This window comes from Puntigrus tetrazona, chromosome 16, assembly GCF_018831695.1.
Source record: "Puntigrus tetrazona isolate hp1 chromosome 16, ASM1883169v1, whole genome shotgun sequence".
Classification (NCBI taxonomy): Eukaryota; Metazoa; Chordata; class Actinopteri; order Cypriniformes; family Cyprinidae; genus Puntigrus; species Puntigrus tetrazona.
The window spans coordinates 23,074,340-23,089,903 of NC_056714.1; the positions used below are offsets into that span (position 1 = coordinate 23,074,340).

General features: G+C 36.0%; 1 protein-coding gene across 1 annotated transcript; it reads right to left on the bottom strand.

Moving 5' to 3' along the window:
• Positions 1-6,889: 6,889 nt before the first annotated feature.
• On the bottom strand, positions 6,890-15,255 carry LOC122360042 (gamma-aminobutyric acid type B receptor subunit 2-like). Its single transcript, XM_043260337.1, is given in 23 exon segments — positions 6,890-7,316; positions 7,464-7,542; positions 7,880-7,936; positions 7,939-7,975; positions 8,445-8,672; positions 8,750-8,984; positions 10,305-10,405; positions 10,745-10,867; positions 10,974-11,081; positions 11,212-11,344; positions 11,456-11,606; positions 11,739-11,816; positions 11,904-11,964; positions 12,630-12,860; positions 12,972-13,160; positions 13,240-13,328; position 13,374; positions 13,538-13,615; positions 13,687-13,857; positions 13,962-14,099; positions 14,657-14,751; positions 14,754-14,919; positions 15,000-15,255. Coding segments are annotated over 22 exon segments (2,685 nt in total). The 5' UTR covers positions 14,899-14,919; positions 15,000-15,255; the 3' UTR covers positions 6,890-7,159.
• Between the last annotated feature and the right edge of the window lie 309 nt (positions 15,256-15,564).

Here is a 15,564-nt window from a genome sequence, read left to right on the forward strand (position 1 = left end):
ATTCAGAAAATAAATTCAGGCTATAATACATTTAAATTCAGCATAATTTTTTTTATCAGACTAATAAAAGAAAATTGAAGTAAAATTCATGAAAGTCATTTAAAGCACAGTTGCAGATAAGTTAAGATTTGTCACGGTGGGGATGTGATCACAAAGAGGATCACATTTAATCGTTTTTAATAATCCACAATGGAACAAGAATGCAGGCAAACAGGAATCACACATATACATTGACAAGACCAAATGATTTGACACAACAAACAGGAACTTATATGGTACAAAGTAAATTAATTAACTTGACACACCTGAACACCATAAGACAATTAAAAGTAGGGCACACACAGAACACATGGGGCATGGAAAACAACAATAACAAACAGTCCTATCATGTGTCAGCATTATAGCAAATTTAATCATTCATCATTCATCTGTCATTTAACCCGTTCATCATTCGTTTGGCTGCATCATGGCAGTTGTCAAACAAAAGCTTGTACTCCGCTCCTCCAGCATTTACAAAATCAGACACGGTCTTCCTCCCTTTGAAATTTTTTTGTTCTTTAAGCTGTTAAGTCAAAAAAATAAATAAAAAAGGCATTAAATATATTTATGTCATTGATGTATCATCCTAATATTTTAATTTATTCTCATCAATAAATGCATGCCTTCCAGTTACTGCTCATATGAAGGCCATCCACAATAACGGTCTGGGATGATTTGCCAAAGTCGTCCCCCTTATGGATCAACCATTTAGAGTTGTCTTCCAGAGTCACTCTAAATACAAGACCACCAAACATACACAACACTCACTCCACTCAATATAAAGTATGATGTATTGAGCCTTTTGTTCATCGTTATGCGTAAAACATAAGATACAGCTACAGGACTGTCAATTATATCTTGCTTTTACCTGACTCCCGAGTGGCTCAGTATGTCTATTTGAAAGGGTATCCACCCCAAAGGTCTGGTGAACCATTCTGCCATGTACACTTTCGAATTGTAGAGTTTGTTCAGGTCAGACTTATTGGAAAGGTCATACTTGAAGGGGCCATTCTCTGAAGACATGCAGTGTAAAGAAAATAAATAATTCTCTGCACCGTTTCAAATTTTTAAACAAATTGATGCAGAAAAACAAACCTTAGGTTACAAAATCTAGAATCACAAATTTTTTAAATGTACCTTTGCCCGATGAGGAGGATTCAGCTACCATTGCCAACACAGCCAGGAGAAGGACATGGAAGAAGGACATGGTTCATAGCAAACTGAAGCTCTTGAAAATCTAATGGGATTTCGTTACCAGTGCATTTTATACTTGCATGGGATCAACCCTTAAAAAGCCGAATTCATACTAATTGATCTAAACAAACATTGCGTGCAGAGGCAGTGCTTTGTAAAAGAGCCGGACTGCACAGTGTTGTGAATCAACTCCCTCGGAAAACAATGGTTTTATTTGTGTCAGTCAACAAAATGAATTGCTATGTAAAGAAAAATACATTTACTTCATAAATGCTTGTAGCCTGCATGAAGTGCAAATGATGATAAATGCTGTTGACACAAAGTGCATGGGATAATAGGTGAGGTAGGGTGTAGTAAGTGTAATTATTAGTCAGGGTCTATTTAGACAACCTGTTTGGCAAACTTATTTGATTATTTAATATTATCTATCCACCTTTGTTCAGATATTTCAGTTTCAGTACAAACAACACATCACTTCTAGACAAAATATATTTTTCTTTTTATATAGTACAGTTATTTAACAATGTTTTTAGCTCAACAAACAAAATCTTTACGCTTCAATCGAGTTTGTCATAGGTCTACACAAGTAAAGAATTTCTACATTTGTGTTGTTCTGCTGGCAAATGGAAAGATGGAAAGTGAAGTAAAGGTGTACAAAAAGCATTCAAGCATGCAGGTGAGTAATAATACATTAAAATGTTGGAGCGAAATATACTATTCTACCTATAACTAAACATATTTTGCAACATTTTCTTTAGAATTTTAATAATACTAAAGATATTATGTATTATACTAAGGTCTCGGCTTGATCAACTTTTTTTTAACCCGACCAGTCTAGTCACAATGAATGTGTCCAAACTGTATTTGAAATCAGTATGAAATATAACGTAAGCAAAATGGATTTGCGTACTAAATGCAGCATAAACCTAAAGAATCAGTATTTGCGATTGTAAAAGTGATTTGTAGACAAGCCACACTGTAATTGATATGCCTGATAAAACCTGCATAGAACTTGTGGATAAACTGAAGCACACACGAACCTCTGTCGCCACCTACAGCTTAATCACCTACAGCTGGTTAATCTAATATACAGCTATAACACGCTTTCATTTGAGAGTTCATATTTCATTAGTTTTGATAGTCATCTAAATTCCAAAACATTACTAATATTCGATCAATTTAAACACCGAAAATATTTAATAAACACAGCAGTGTAACAGTAAAGAATGCATTATCATGTGTATTTAAAACACAAACGGATTAGTGAAGCTTTCTTCCCATATAACATATAACATAATTGTCGTGAATTTAACCATCCATCATCCTGCCAGCTGCATCATGGCAGTTATCAAACAAAAGTTTGTAATCTGTTCCTCCAGCTTTAACAAAGTCAGACACTGTCTTGCTCCCACCAAAATTTTTTGTCTCAACAATCTGTCAGAAAAAAAAGAGAATAAATGAACAAAATGATAAAGTAAAGTGAAACTAAGAATGAATCGTGTGAAGCTTTAGACTTCATTACAATGATAAAATACTGACCCTTATTTTCAAGCTACAGCAAAATTGCAAAAATACTTGCCTTCCAGTTATTGGCCATATGACGGGCAGCCACAACAACAGTTTGGGATGAGATGCCATAGCCGTCTCCTTTATGGACCAGCCATTTAGAGCCGTCTGCTATAGTCACTCTAAAAGTAAAACCACCGGACAAAATGCATTAGATTCAAAACACTCGCTCATTCAAACGTGATGTATTCACTATGATGAATACAACACAAAATAAATGAAATGAAAGAAAAAAATGTGGATCACATCTTGATGTATACCTGACTCCAGAGTGGCTAAGTTTGCCTATTTGGAATGACATCCCCTCTAGAGGCCTGGTCATCCTCTCTGCCTTAAATACTTTGGAGTTGTATAGCTTATCAGATCAGACATTTTGGAAATGTCATAACTGTAAGAGTTTCCGTTCCTGAAGAGATTAACATAATGGAAAACAGATCAGATGTGCGCCAGAACTAACATTAAAACAGTTTAAGCTGAAAACAAGTTTAAAAAAAAAGTATATATTATTATTTTAAATTAATATTTAAAAAAATAAACAAAAATAAGTAAACGTACCGTTGCCCCATGAGGATTCAGCCACCATGGCCACCATGGCCAGGAGAAGTAGACCCAGTGCAGTCTTGAAGGACATCATGATTTACAGCAAACTAAAGCTTCTGTGTCTGAGGGTTTGTCTCAGAGCTCTTTTTTATACTGTTCTGAGTCTGTGATCTTCCCCTTTTTCGAAATGCGTGCTTTACTGCTGAGAGTCAACTGAACAAACACGGCATGTCCAGGCAAAGTTTTTGGGAAAGAGCAGGATTGCACAATTTTAGTACAACAGATTGGTTTAGAGTTCTTTAACTGTGCTAAAGTTCTGAATCCAGAGGTTGTGCTGTTCTGCTGGCAAATGGAAAGCGGGAAAAGACAGGATTGCGCAACTTAAATTAAAAAATAAATAAATAAGACACATGCACAAAAACAGAAAAACAGTTTAAAGAGAGCATGAAAACAGTAAGTGTTAGGTATACTTTTGGTATATTTTATTTATTGTAGTTTTATTAAATGTATTTATTGTGCAAAAAGTCTGAAGCATCTATAATGTCAGTTGATAATTAAAAACAACCGAGGAATAGTTCACTCAAAAACAAAAAATACTGTCATCATTTACTCATCATTGAATAGCTCTAAATCTGGATGAAGGAAGATATTTTGACAAAGTTTGTAACCAGGCTCTTTTGGGTCACCACTGACTTCAATAGTAGGAAAGAAATACTATGGAAGTCAATGGTGAAACAAAGCAATAACACATTTTCTTCTAAATATCTTCCTTTGTGTTCGGCAGGACAAAGAAATTCATACAGACTTTAAACTACTTAAAGGTAAGCAAATGATGACAGTATTTTCATTTTGGGTGTACTATTCCTTTAAGTGCATTATGAATCATTTTTTAAGGCCCTGTAATTCTTCATCTGTTCTCACCCTGTGTACTCACCCTCTCAGTGATGTGTTCAGAGGCCTGGTTTGCAGAAATATGATTCCCATTATATTGACCCTATGCATCCATTAAAGCACAGTCAGTCAATCCCGTTTTCTTGCAGGATTCATGGCTTTTATAATATAACACTGCATGTTGCACCGTGACTCAGACAGGAATCACTTAAGACACTAAAATATATTTACAGCTGTACATTGACTGTTATTAAAGGAACTAATGTGCCAACTAACCACAGAATAAAGGTCAGTATCACACAGCAAGTTTAGATGGAGGCTTACCTCACTAAACGAGACCCTGAAAGAGGCGTATAACAAATTCATCGCTGTACGCTCAGCATAAAAAACAGTCAGTGACCAATTTGCATAGTAGTCAGTACACATTTCTCCCTTTTTAACACTGAAAATGAGCAAGGTGGAATGGATAGGACGCTTGAAAAACATGGTGAAGAAGAGAGTCCTTTATATTCAAATTTCATTATCGGCTTTGTGATGCTTGGACTTGAGCAACTTGTGGAGATAGACTTTGCATGCCCTTGTAACCCAAAGCTGAATATACTGTTTTCGACAGCATATTTTGTAGTTCCAGCTCTGTTCTCTTTTGCACTTTTGTTTTATATTCAGAGCTCACAAATTAGCAATTATTCAAGCTGTTTGCACTGCGCTTTAGTTTGTCTCACTCCAGCCATTCTCTGGATCATGTTGCTGTTTTTGATGGACAATACTTAGCCTGCAAAGACTTCATGGGAAGGACTGACGGTTCACACGGATATAACTGCTTCAACAACCTGGTGTCAGCCTTTAGTCACAGCTGACAACACCACAGAAAAGCAAATGGCATTTTTTAGCTATCGAAATAATTCTCAGGTAAGCGTGATTATGAAATGAAGCTGCTTTTCAATTATGCTGTGTGTGTTCCTTAATATTTACTCTATAATTTCCTCTAAGTTTTAATATACTCTTTTTTAAATTGTGAATGTACTTTTTCAGATAGTGGGGCTGTGCATACTGCTTCTGATGTCAATGCCTCTGATTTGGATGGGAATTAGGAAATGGCAATACACACAAAAAAGAAACAAAGAACTTGATAATGAACAAATAGAAATGGTGGATTTGAGCCCTTCGCCCCTTCCTGACAGTGCTTCTACAATTGTGGATCACAGTAGAGATGATTTTTAGTACTGGACATGATTTTATTTTTATAGTAAAAAATTTTTTTCTCGATTCAAAACCTCATATTTAAAATTAATATAATTAAATACAGTATGAATAAATGGGAAAACGTTTTATTTTTATACTTGTAACATAGCTAAAATTAGTATTTGTGCAACAAAATCAATCAACTTTTTATTTACAAACTGCTGACTCTAACCATATTTTACAATTTTTTAATGAAACTGTGTCATATTGCATGTTTTTACTTTAGCAACTGTCATGTAGAGAAACAAACCACTTCCTGTCATTTTCAATAAGGTCATACTTAATTCTGTTTTTGAACTACTTTCACTTTAAATTATATAAAATCTTTATATAGTCTTTCAATTAAATGGCAAAATAAAATAAAAAACAACCACGTTACTTAACTGTATACTGAGTCATAATCTGATAAAAAAATTAGGGAACTTCATGAACTGGTGACTTCTTGAACTTAAAGCAAACACAAATCCTACAGTTTTCTCAGGAATTAAATCCAACTATCAGTTAATACATAATTTATTCGCCCTTGTGTTGACTTGGCAAGTTTAAAACGGCAAGAGATGAGTTAACAACATTTTTCTTTTGATTTGATGCTTCAATATAGAAGAAATATTTTTTAACAGCTTGGTCCTTATATAAAACACAGCATATTACGTCCTCTGTATATCTTTCTTTCGTCACTCAGATTGTAGTATTTTGCCACTCATTTATAGTGCTATCCAAGTGTCTATTTTACAGTCTTTTGAAACACTAGAAAGTCAGATTTCACAACCAGAGCTTATCAAAAAGAGTTTACTAAGAAAGATATGGAGATGTTATGAATTTCTCTTGCATCACACAAAAGTCAGCAGTTTAGTTTTTATACCTTTTGACAACACTGAAAAGCAATTTTTTTTTCGATTTTTGTCAAATGCTTTAAAAGGTCTTGCAAACATGCTTTAAACATGCTGGATCTGAGGTGTGTGCACCTACTAAATATAAAGTGTTGCCACCAAGCAGCAGGAACCGAAGAACTTGAAGAGTAACAAGTGGAAATGGACGATTCTGGTCAAAGGTTACTTATCACTCATGAAAGATCTTCATTAACGGAGGATGTAGACAGAGTAGTTTTCAATAAAAATCATTTAAACCATCACTTATTGTTCACTACTGTGTTACAAATGAGAAACAATGTTTGACGCACATCTTCTGTACTACTTCTCAGATGTCTTGACGTAATAAACAGCAAGAAACCACATCCCGTCATTCAGTGCACTATTATGTAACGCTGTATAAAGATAAGTTATTTTTTATTATTTTGGATTGTATACTGGCTTTGAAGTTTGTGAAAACAAAACACCTTTACAGGTTTCCTCAGTCTCTTAGAAATACGCATGAAAAGAGAGCTGAGATGTTTTCAAAACCACACACCACTGCTCAATTAATCTGGAAACTATGGCAACTTTTTTAACAGGTGAAATAATATTTTTTCTACCATTTGAAAATAATCATGTCTGTTCTTTTCTTAAAATATAATCAGGTCATTTAGAAGCAGCTTTATTTTTAAACCTTAAAATATTCCCATTTTTAGATTGAAATTATAATTCAAGTTCCATTACATTATACCAGATATAATGCATGTATACAATATATAAGTAAGTCTGGTTTGAAATATTATGTAAGTTTATTTTGTCTCCTACTGTACAGTAAATTACAATCCTGTCACCAGCACTCCATATGTCCTGGGCATTGGCGAATGTCGAGGGCTTTCAAAAGGGCTATTAAGAGGACTGGAGTCCACTCCTCCAATAGAGGGCAGATAGGCATGATGCAGAATGGGTAACTGCAGAGACAGTCTGCGGCGAATGCTGTGGGGGAAAAAACAGGTCCAGTAAATGTAGCGATCTGGAATTTTTCGAAAATTCTTATTAAAAGAAACTTAAAGGAAACTGCAGATGACTGTGTTCAATTTCATGTTCACTGTTAAAGCATTCATAACAGTATATGAAACGCACCGTTCAGGGGAGTTAACGTTCTCCGGCAGATTCCTCTTATAGTTGGAGCTTTCAGGGAGAGTCAGACATTTCTCTTTGACTGAAAAGACAAAAAGAAAACCAGGCCAAAAAACATGTAGCTAAATTTACATTTGATAAATAACTTAATGAAAATAGTACAAAGTAGGACCGGGAAGGTTCAAAAAGAAATGCATCAGTTGAAAGACACGATACAATCACTCTCTGAAGGTCGAATAAAATATTCAACTAAATGTTTAATTTTTAAATAACCTATGTGACCAAATGCTGGTTTGTAAGTATTGTGAATATGGGATTTGTGTCATGGGGCGTGTTCTGCATTCATTGTCTTAAACCATCAGTCCTTAAATACTGTGTTCTCTGCATTGACACAAAGGTGCTCACAAACATTTTTATACCTGCTTTGTGCACAAAACTTCTGATGATGACGTTCTCCATAACGTGAGGCTCAGTTCATTCAGTTGCCTGGTTAAATTCTCCATCTCAGAATCCAGCTGCAGGAAATCACAATAAAAGAAAAAGACACCATTCCAACTATTTTAAAGGCATTTTATCACTCCCTCTTGTACCGATTCAGACTGCTAAACTCTTCTTCTACATTGTTATACCCATGTGGCATCCAAACATACTCTCATGACCAATTGGTATGCATTTTATGGGTGTCTAATTCTCTCTAATTCACTCGTACGATTTGTCTAAACCCCAGTGACGGGTTGGTTTAGAGGCTGGGTTAAGTGTAGGTCATTCGTACAAATTGGCAACTCATAAAATATGTACAATTTTGGAAATTTATTTTGGTCATACAAATTTGTACAGAGTAGCCACCTCATACGAATTTCTGTGAGATTGTCCTGGGCATAAGTTTTTTCAGTTGAACTGACATTGCTCACCGATTTTGAATTTTCGAATCTGATGTGGTTATAAAGCAAAAGTAAATGTATATACATGCCAAAAGCTTCTCACTTTTTTAATGTGCTGTTTGAGGTTTAGGTTTTCTGACAGTAGAATGTCCAGACTAGACAAGATGTTTTGTGTCATGTCAGTCACATAGCTACATGTTCCTGGGTTGTTCGGTCTCATGAAGATCCTCTTGCCTTGTCCAATCTCCATTTCTAATTCACCACACCACTGTGTGAGGTGGAACCTCCTTGACAAGAATGCAGGATCAGGACCCATCCTTATTATAATAATCTGCAGAATTACATGAATGAGTTTGAATAAAATGAAAATAATAGCATTTCTGAATAGCATTTCAGTTAACATCATACCTTTGGAATAAACAGCATACAAAGAGTGCTACAGCAGCATGTGATTATCACAAGGGTCACAATGAAGAACTGCACATTTGGCTGCTCCTGCCACAGCATGGATGCACAAGTACCAATCAGAATCACTGGGACTGACACAAACACACTGTATCGGATACTCCTGCTGTCATTTATGGCAGGAATGTTCATGTGGCATGTGGTCCAGGCCAGGAAACAGGTGCTTAGCTGGATAAGAGACAAGGACATGTGCAAATACATTCTATTCATTTGCCATCTGTTTCATTATTGCTATATACAATCTGGAACTTACAGAGCTTCACCCTTTCCACTTTATTATTTCACATCCTTATTCCAAAATTAATCAAATGTATTATTTTCCTCAAAACTCTACGAACAATAATGACCCCATAGTGACAGTGTGAAAGAAGTTTGAAAATTTCTTCAAAAGTATTAAAAAGAAAATTACAGCCTCAAATCTTTATGGGTATGTTGTGTCAAGCAATCATTTTTTGAGCATTTGGCATTTATCTGCCATTCTTCTCCTTATCTCTTCACCTGTGTCTGGGCCACTTAAGTACATTCACAGAGTTGTCTGTAAGTCACTCTTGCTGTGTATTTAGGTTGTTCCATTGGAATGTGAATCTTCTGCCCAGTCTGAAGTTCTGAATGCTCTGGACTGGCTTTTCATTAAGGCTATCTCTATGGTGTATGGAATCTTCTACTCTGACAAGTCCCTCAGTCCCATCCACTGAAAAACCCAAAAGCATGAGGCTGCTAACAGCACACTTTATTTTTGAGGTGGCACACTGCAGGTGATGAGCAGAGCTGGTTTCCTTCAAACATGATTCTTGGAAATGAGCTTCATTAGACTAGAGAATCTTGTTTCGCAATCTGAGAGTCCATTTTGCAAATTTCAAGCACGTTTTCATGTGTTATTACTGAGGAGAGAATTGAGTTTGTTTCTAGGATCTTCTTTGTGCACCTGATTTCTGGAAAAGATAAGAACTGTGTTCAGTATTGCTGTGATTCCAGTCAATGGCTTTCTGAAGACCATATACTTATCCAATTCCTCTGCAATAGACTTTCCATGCTCATTTGTGCAAATAAACCTTATTTTATCTACTTCCTGTGTGAGTCTGCTTCCATTGGTGGGGTGTTGTGATTTATAATTCATTTCATGGCTTGATTTGTGCTCCGACCTGCACTATTAACTGTGGGACCTCTATATGGACAGGTATGTGTCTTTCCAAATCATGTCCAATAAACAATTTTACCTAGGTGGACTGCAATCAAGCTGTTAAAACATCAAGGATAATCAGTGAAAGCATGCACCTGAGCTCAATTTTGAGTGTCTTGGCTGTGTATTATGTACATGTAATTTTTCATAATACATTTGCAAAGAGTTCAGACTTTTCACATTGTCATTATAAATTATTTCTTGTAAAATCTTAAGGTAAATAATGAATTCATTTTGGAACAGGGCTGTGAATACTTTAAAATGCACTGTAACTGACCCATGTTTGATATTTTTAATCAAATCTCATACCAGGAGTATCCCCTATAAATATAGAAAGCAGCCATCCAGAAACCCATGTATGTGTTTTCACATCGCTCTGTAAAGGGCTGAATAAAAAAATCTTGACCGTGAGGATCAGCCTAAAACAAAAGAAAAAAGACTGACAGAAAAAATCAACCCAGGCATTTCAGTCATTGATAATCTGCCCTTGTAATCAACTTTGTGTTAAAAGTTGCTGGTGTTTTACAAAACAGACAAATTTTTTCAGACAAATGACGATTATAGGGCAGGTTATTGATGAATAAAGGCTTATTTTTGTGTGATTTACTTGCCCTTAAAAACATTTATCATTGTGCGTGATTTATAAACTAATATACTAATATATATATAAGTTGTCATCACATATTGGGCTCTGTATATGGTACACTTTGAGTTCTTGGCTCCAGAGAAATCTGGGAAATGTCTTTCTTGTTACTCACCACTATGTGATACTCCTTCACTGTTCTCCTTAAAGGATCCAAAAATTGCAGACAAATTAATGAACTCAGGTCAATTAACAAAAGAAAAATAATCAGGAGAACTGGCCCATAGTCCTTTGTGGCCTGGGGAAGATTAAAAAACAAAAGCACAGGAAGGGGGGCGCACTGTAACACTTAGAAACAAATCATTTGCACATAATTTTTTTTAGAAATACAGATTCTTTCTTACCTTTTTTTCAGCACTGTGGTTTTTGAAGAATGATCGAATTGTCCATGTTTTTGCAAACATGGCCCCAAAAGCTGCTGTACATCCAATAGATAAACATGAGATTTGTACCTATGAATAATACCACAAATCATATACATGTAATCCCATAGCAATCTTAATATCACCAAGTCTTTATGTCTAGATAAAAGTGCTGTCCAAATAACAACTGTAACAAAATTCTGACCGCATAAATACTTACAGAGCAAGAAACTTCAAATACTCTATCAGAAACATATGATCCATCTAGTCCCATGAAGAAAATGGAGGAATAAGACAACACAGCACCAAGAATAATCAAAGAGTTCATAAAAGGTTTTGACATGCTAATGGCCCTGTGAATGACAAAAGAATAGAATACCACAGATGTATAAACATAGTTTAAAGAAACACACTATTACATGAAAGACTTACATTCAAGATCATTAGCCAAATACACAATTTACCAATGATTGTGGTGTTTCAGACTGAAGACCAGGAAACTGCACGCTGTAAAAATCCCTAAGAAAGTTAGAAACGCCACAATACCGTAGAGAAATATACTGATGCGTTTCCTGTGACGGTACACATGGGTTCGGTCCTTTGTGGGTTTATCCCCTGTAGAAGGCAAATGGCATGTTTTCTACAACATATGCTGAGTGTTTCACACAATTTTACTACACTGGCACATATTACTCATCAGGCCCACACAAACACATGTCAGATATATTTCCTTTTATAGATTCTTACTTTGAAATCTGATTGGACTAATAAACTCTAGTTCATCTGTAATGGCACTATATTTTTCGATATCGACAGCCCTTCCATCTATGGAGAGAAAAAAAAAACTGTTGTCAATAAAAATGAAAAAGTCATTGTAAGGAAAGCTAGGAAGCCTCAAAAATGGTACTGTACCTTGATACTGAGCAATCTTCACATTGGCTGTTCTTTCACCTTTTTGGAACATAATGTGACCCTGCATAACAATTTTTAGCAATATTAATTACAAATGTAAATTTTGTAGCAATAGTCAACAATACATTGCATGGGTCAAAACGATACATTTTTCTTTTATGCCAAAATATCATTAGGATATCAAGTAAAGATCATGCTCCATTAAGATATTTTCCTACCAGTAAATGCATGTGGCCAAAATAACATTTTGATTAGTAATATGCATTGTAAAGGACTTTTTCCCCACACCCAGACACCAGATTTTCAAATAGTTGTATCTCGGCCAAATATTGTCCTATCTAACTAATACATCATACATCAACTGAAAGCTTATTTATTCAGTTTTCAGATAATGTATAAATCAACACTTAATCAATCAAAAAATGTACCCTTATGATTAATTTGGTGGTCTAGGGTCACATATATAAGAGAAATTAAGAAATGTGTAAGTAAATACATATGTAAAGTATTTACTAACTGTCAGTAATGCTAATCCTACCCAGTACCTAAACTTAACAACTACCTTACTAACTATTAATAAGCATCAAATAAGGGTTTATTGTGGTTATGTTAATTATAAGATTAGGAGATTAAAACAAAGTGTGATTGAAATGTCAAAATACATATTGTGTTGTTTCCATCTGTCCACAATTTTCAATTTTCAGAATTCTGAAATTTTATACTTACTGTCACACCAAAGAAGTTGATCTTATCCATGGCCTCCAGAATCATTTGTCCCACTTCCTGCTCAGTGACAGTAAAGTTGCGATGGATGCTGTATCTTTCTCTGTACCTCACAGTCTCCATGACTCTCGTTAAAACTTTAGCAATTACCCAAGTACCATCATAAGCAAAGCCATGAAACTTGTTTGCACCCAGACGCTTCAGCTGTCGTCTTTCATCATACTCCTTCTTGTACTCATGAGTGTATCAGTATGGATATGAAAACAAACAAAACAATCCCTTTAAAACAGTGCTCAATCTTCTTATGACAATAACAGATGACGATTCAGTCAAAAGCAAACATACCCGGCCAGAGATCCCTCGGATGTTTCTAGTGCTAAGAGTCTCAATATCTGCACTGATGGATCCCTCTATGGCAGTCAGTATGTTTTCAGCTGTGCAGTTTGTGGAGCCCGTGTTATTCCACAAGCTGGCCTGGGTCCAGCCTGGTAGAATCCACTGGTACTTTTGGCCATACATGTTGAGATTATACACCTGCGACATAAAAGCATGTTTATGTTGTATAAAGGTGTGATGCTAAGTGGAATGCTAAAATGCTAATTTGAATACTTACACAGCAGAAGACTTTAGCAGCAAAATTCACATCAAAATGAGCAATGACGATTCTCACATCATTGTCCTGTAAATAATAATAAAAATGACCTGTATAAAGGATGGTAAGTATCTACAAATAAATATATATTATGCACTGTGATATGTGACTGTGTATTATAAAAACAAACTTATTCAGTTTTCATGCCACTCTGTAGTAATTCCCTCTAGAATAAATAAGTTAAAAAAGTTCTTTATATAATGTGTGTGAGGAAACCAGACCCTTTTATATACATACCTTCAGTTTTTCACACAATCACAGGGGCTTCAAAGAAGCTCTCGGCCTCTGCAAGCTGGATGTTAGCCATCTCCAGACGTCTGCTCAAGTCCATCTGTACCTTTTTGGAGAAAGTGAGTTTTCTGTTCACATTCTATCAAGTCCCATACTTATTTATTTGTCCCAAGTTACCTCTGTGAACCTCTGCTCACGCTGAGTCAGTGTACCAACTCTACTCCATCCATACTGCCTGAGAAACCTCACCAGAGCCACATTAACTGCACTGTCTGATGGCACAGTGCGGAAGAAGTTTGGAAATATTCTTTTGTTGGCCATGGAAGGTGCTGTTACTGCAAATGACAGCTGAGAAGCACAGAAATATTTCACAAAAACAAATAAAAGTCTCTTAAGATATTCCTTGTGTTTACCAATATGGAGATGGAGATAATCATCTGATTGAGCAGTACCTGCACAAGGTTCCATCCTTCCAAAGACTGGGCTAGGACAGACGTCACAGACGAACACACCCCTCCAAAGATCATGACAGGTTTGGGGCCATTGAATATGGTGTCAAAAAATGCTTTGAGCGCTTTGCTGTTATCACACTAAAAGCAGAAATAGTGTGATAGTGCAGAGCAATGGGGTTCATTTACCGCTGAAGTACCATGTACAATGTGTTTAACAATACTACAAATATGAAATAAAAGGCTTACCATGCTTATTCTATTAACAGACATATGCCATTAGAACACTGTTACACAATAAGGTATAAATTGAGCAAAGTCAAAGCAAAATATTTACTTTAGTTTCTACAATTTAAACAACTGTACAACATGTACCTTCAGTCATCTGGTTGGCTAGGATCATGGCACATTAATAAATTGTTTGTGTGTGTGCATGTGTTTTCATTGTACCCTTCCTTAAGAAAAATATCCATAAATATACAGAGACTTTAGCAGCATTAGCAACACAGGTGGGGTAGGGCTCATTCATAAATACCTTTTAACTTTTATAGTAGCATAAATGAATAATTAGTCAATATATTAATATATATATAATACACCCCTATAACATGTTGTTATGGAAGTATATTAGTTACTGAGGAATAGAGAGTCTCTGTTTTATCAATGAAACAAGGAAAACAGCAGGTCTGTTACATTACCTCTGAGTCTGTAAGATGAAACTGAAGCTCGTAGTCACCTAAAGGAGACGGCTGCTCGCTCAAATGATGCAGAGCTAACTCAGCAGCAGGAAGCACTCTGCCGTAAAGTTGCTCCCTGGATCTCCGCTGAGTGGCATAATCCATAAAACTGGCAGCTTATGTCGCACCAGACAATAGCATGATGGCATCTGTGTCACTTCCCAAAACGTGAAAACATTTAACAAGTTCCACCAGTATTCCATCTTTCCAGACAAAATTCAGGCCTGCGCTAGAAAGGAATCATCAGTCAAACTTACGCTGCGCTGAGTCTTTAAGCATTTTCTAAAGCCTCATCTGTTGTCACCTGGGAGAACTCCAGCCTTCAACCATCCACAGGGATAAAGAGATAAGGGCTGACTGCGGACATCTGCTGCTGTACACTAAATCCTCAGAAAGAAGGCATCACAGAAATCTGGCCACTACACAGGCAGCATATAAAGATAAACTAATCAATAACCTGGTCCAGTCACCTTAAGTCCAGCAAAGGACCAGCAAAAGACTAGCATAAACCTGAAAAGGACCAGCATAAACAAGCATCCCAGCTTCAAAACATACCTAACCAGCATATGCTGTTTTTTCAGCAGGGTAGTTGATCCTGATAAGCGCTCCTCGTTACAGTTGTAACAACAGCTTTGTTCTTTGTGAGGGGGTTTGGCATAACAGCATCTTTGTTTCCAGATGGAAAACTGCAACACACACATCTCCTGGAAATCCTGTAGAATTTATCCAATCAGATGACGACTTCAACATTCCTAAAGTGTTTCCTGATAAGTGTGCCATATGGATCAGACTTTTAGCCAACGGTCTGTGGATGTGACATCTGAGACAGGATTGAGGTGCATTTTCATTTTACACAGAGGAAGACACAG